We start from the raw sequence: 1,574 nt of genomic DNA on the forward strand, positions 1-1,574 counted from the left end.
AAGGGACAATCGCTGTACACTTTTGACCATCTCGCTACGCCCTGGTGATCGATTTGCGGCTCCCATTTTTTTGCTGGCTGCATGCTGACTGTAGCACAAGTGACTTTTTGTGGCGTATGTGATACCATTTGGATTGCTAGGTTGTGAGAAGCTTGGAAAGGAACGTTACGAGGAATCGGCATTTGACGATACCTCCTGCTACGACGAGTGTCCGCGCCGAGGTTCTCCAGTGGGGATCCGAGTTCGATCCCCGGTACCGGCACTTTTTCCACCTTATTATCTGTGCTGATGTGGTTTATAGTCGGGAAACGCATTATGCACTTTTAGAGACGATCAAGAGGTTATTGCTGCCTGGTGGTGAATGTTGGCTATTCGCTTCGAAACGTGCGGGGTCTTTGGGGGACTTCGTGGCACTTGCTCGGAGTAGCGCTGAATTTGAAGCAGTTGAGGTGGCGGTTGACTGCCTTCCTATGAGCTCCGCTTTCAAGGAGCTCAGAGCGATGAATTGTTCTCCTGTGATGGTGAGGATAGTGGCGTGTTGTCGTGATGAGGATAGATCGAGTAACATGTACGACGAGTTAGTAGCATTGAGATCCAAAAATCTTGCGGCTGCGCGCGCCAAAGATACCCTACGACACAGGCGTGCGTCACAAATGCGCAATTTACTCGCTTCACGATCGCGTGCTCGGTTGTTGGAGCGTGGAGCTAGAGAGGAGGATACCTCCAGTGCTAATAAAGTGGCCTTTAAGAGTATTGATGTCAATAGGCATTCAGTGAAGGTTCTGTCAGTGCCCGACTTGACGGTTTCTGTATCGTGGCCGAGTCACCTGTCGGGTCTCAGCAAGACGGAGCGTGGCCTTATCGACTGGTTGCAGCTACATTATGGGTTATGTTGTGGTAAAAGTGTCCTCTTCTCGGGGTCCTTCAGATTGGCTCCCTTTGTGCTGTCTGAATTGGGAGGTCTACGGAAGGTCCATGTCCTTACTACTACAGTCGAGGATGCTATTGCTCTGGAGAGTATCTGTGGGCATTTTCGTGGCGCGGTGAAGGTGAAACTCACAGTACGTGGGAAGTATGATGTGGTTTTCTCCCTCGGCGAGTTTGATACTGGGCGACATGTGAAGTGTGGTGGTACGTTGATAGTTGGTCGTGGTGACACGGCGCTTGGTCCTTCTCGTGGTGATTGGAGTCGTATTGATGGTGATGCTGCAGTGGTGATATGTTGTGGTAAACGGGTGAAGGTCTTGAGGAGTAGGCCACGGAGACAGACATGACATGCTTCCCGTGCTGTTAGTTTTGTTGCGTATTTTTTTGGTCTTTCGCAGAGGTGCGGTATGACTTTTGATTTTTATCAGTTTTCCTTATCGTTCTCGCAGGGTTCCGCTCGGAAGCGAGAACCTGTTTTATGCAACCAGAAGTTTACGGAGTAATCAGTCGATCCTTCACCAGAGCTCGTTGTGCGTATCACTCGATATAAAAAAGGCCACATTATGAACAGCATTAATAACACTAAGGACGTTCCAGAGAAAAAGGAGTTCGCTTTGCACAGGAGCGTAGGTTACTTGAATATATTT

General features: G+C 49.2%; 1 protein-coding gene across 1 annotated transcript; it reads left to right on the forward strand.

The window, feature by feature from the left end:
• Positions 1-653: 653 nt before the first annotated feature.
• On the forward strand, positions 654-1,251 carry Pmar_PMAR009114 (hypothetical protein; the record flags this gene model as incomplete). Its single annotated transcript, XM_002774344.1, has 1 exon — positions 654-1,251. A coding segment is annotated over one exon (598 nt), but the record flags the coding sequence as incomplete, so codon positions are not given.
• Positions 1,252-1,574: the final 323 nt, after the last annotated feature.

This window comes from Perkinsus marinus (genome assembly GCF_000006405.1).
Source record: "Perkinsus marinus ATCC 50983 genomic scaffold scf_1104296958246, whole genome shotgun sequence".
Taxonomy (NCBI): Eukaryota; Perkinsozoa; order Perkinsida; family Perkinsidae; genus Perkinsus; species Perkinsus marinus.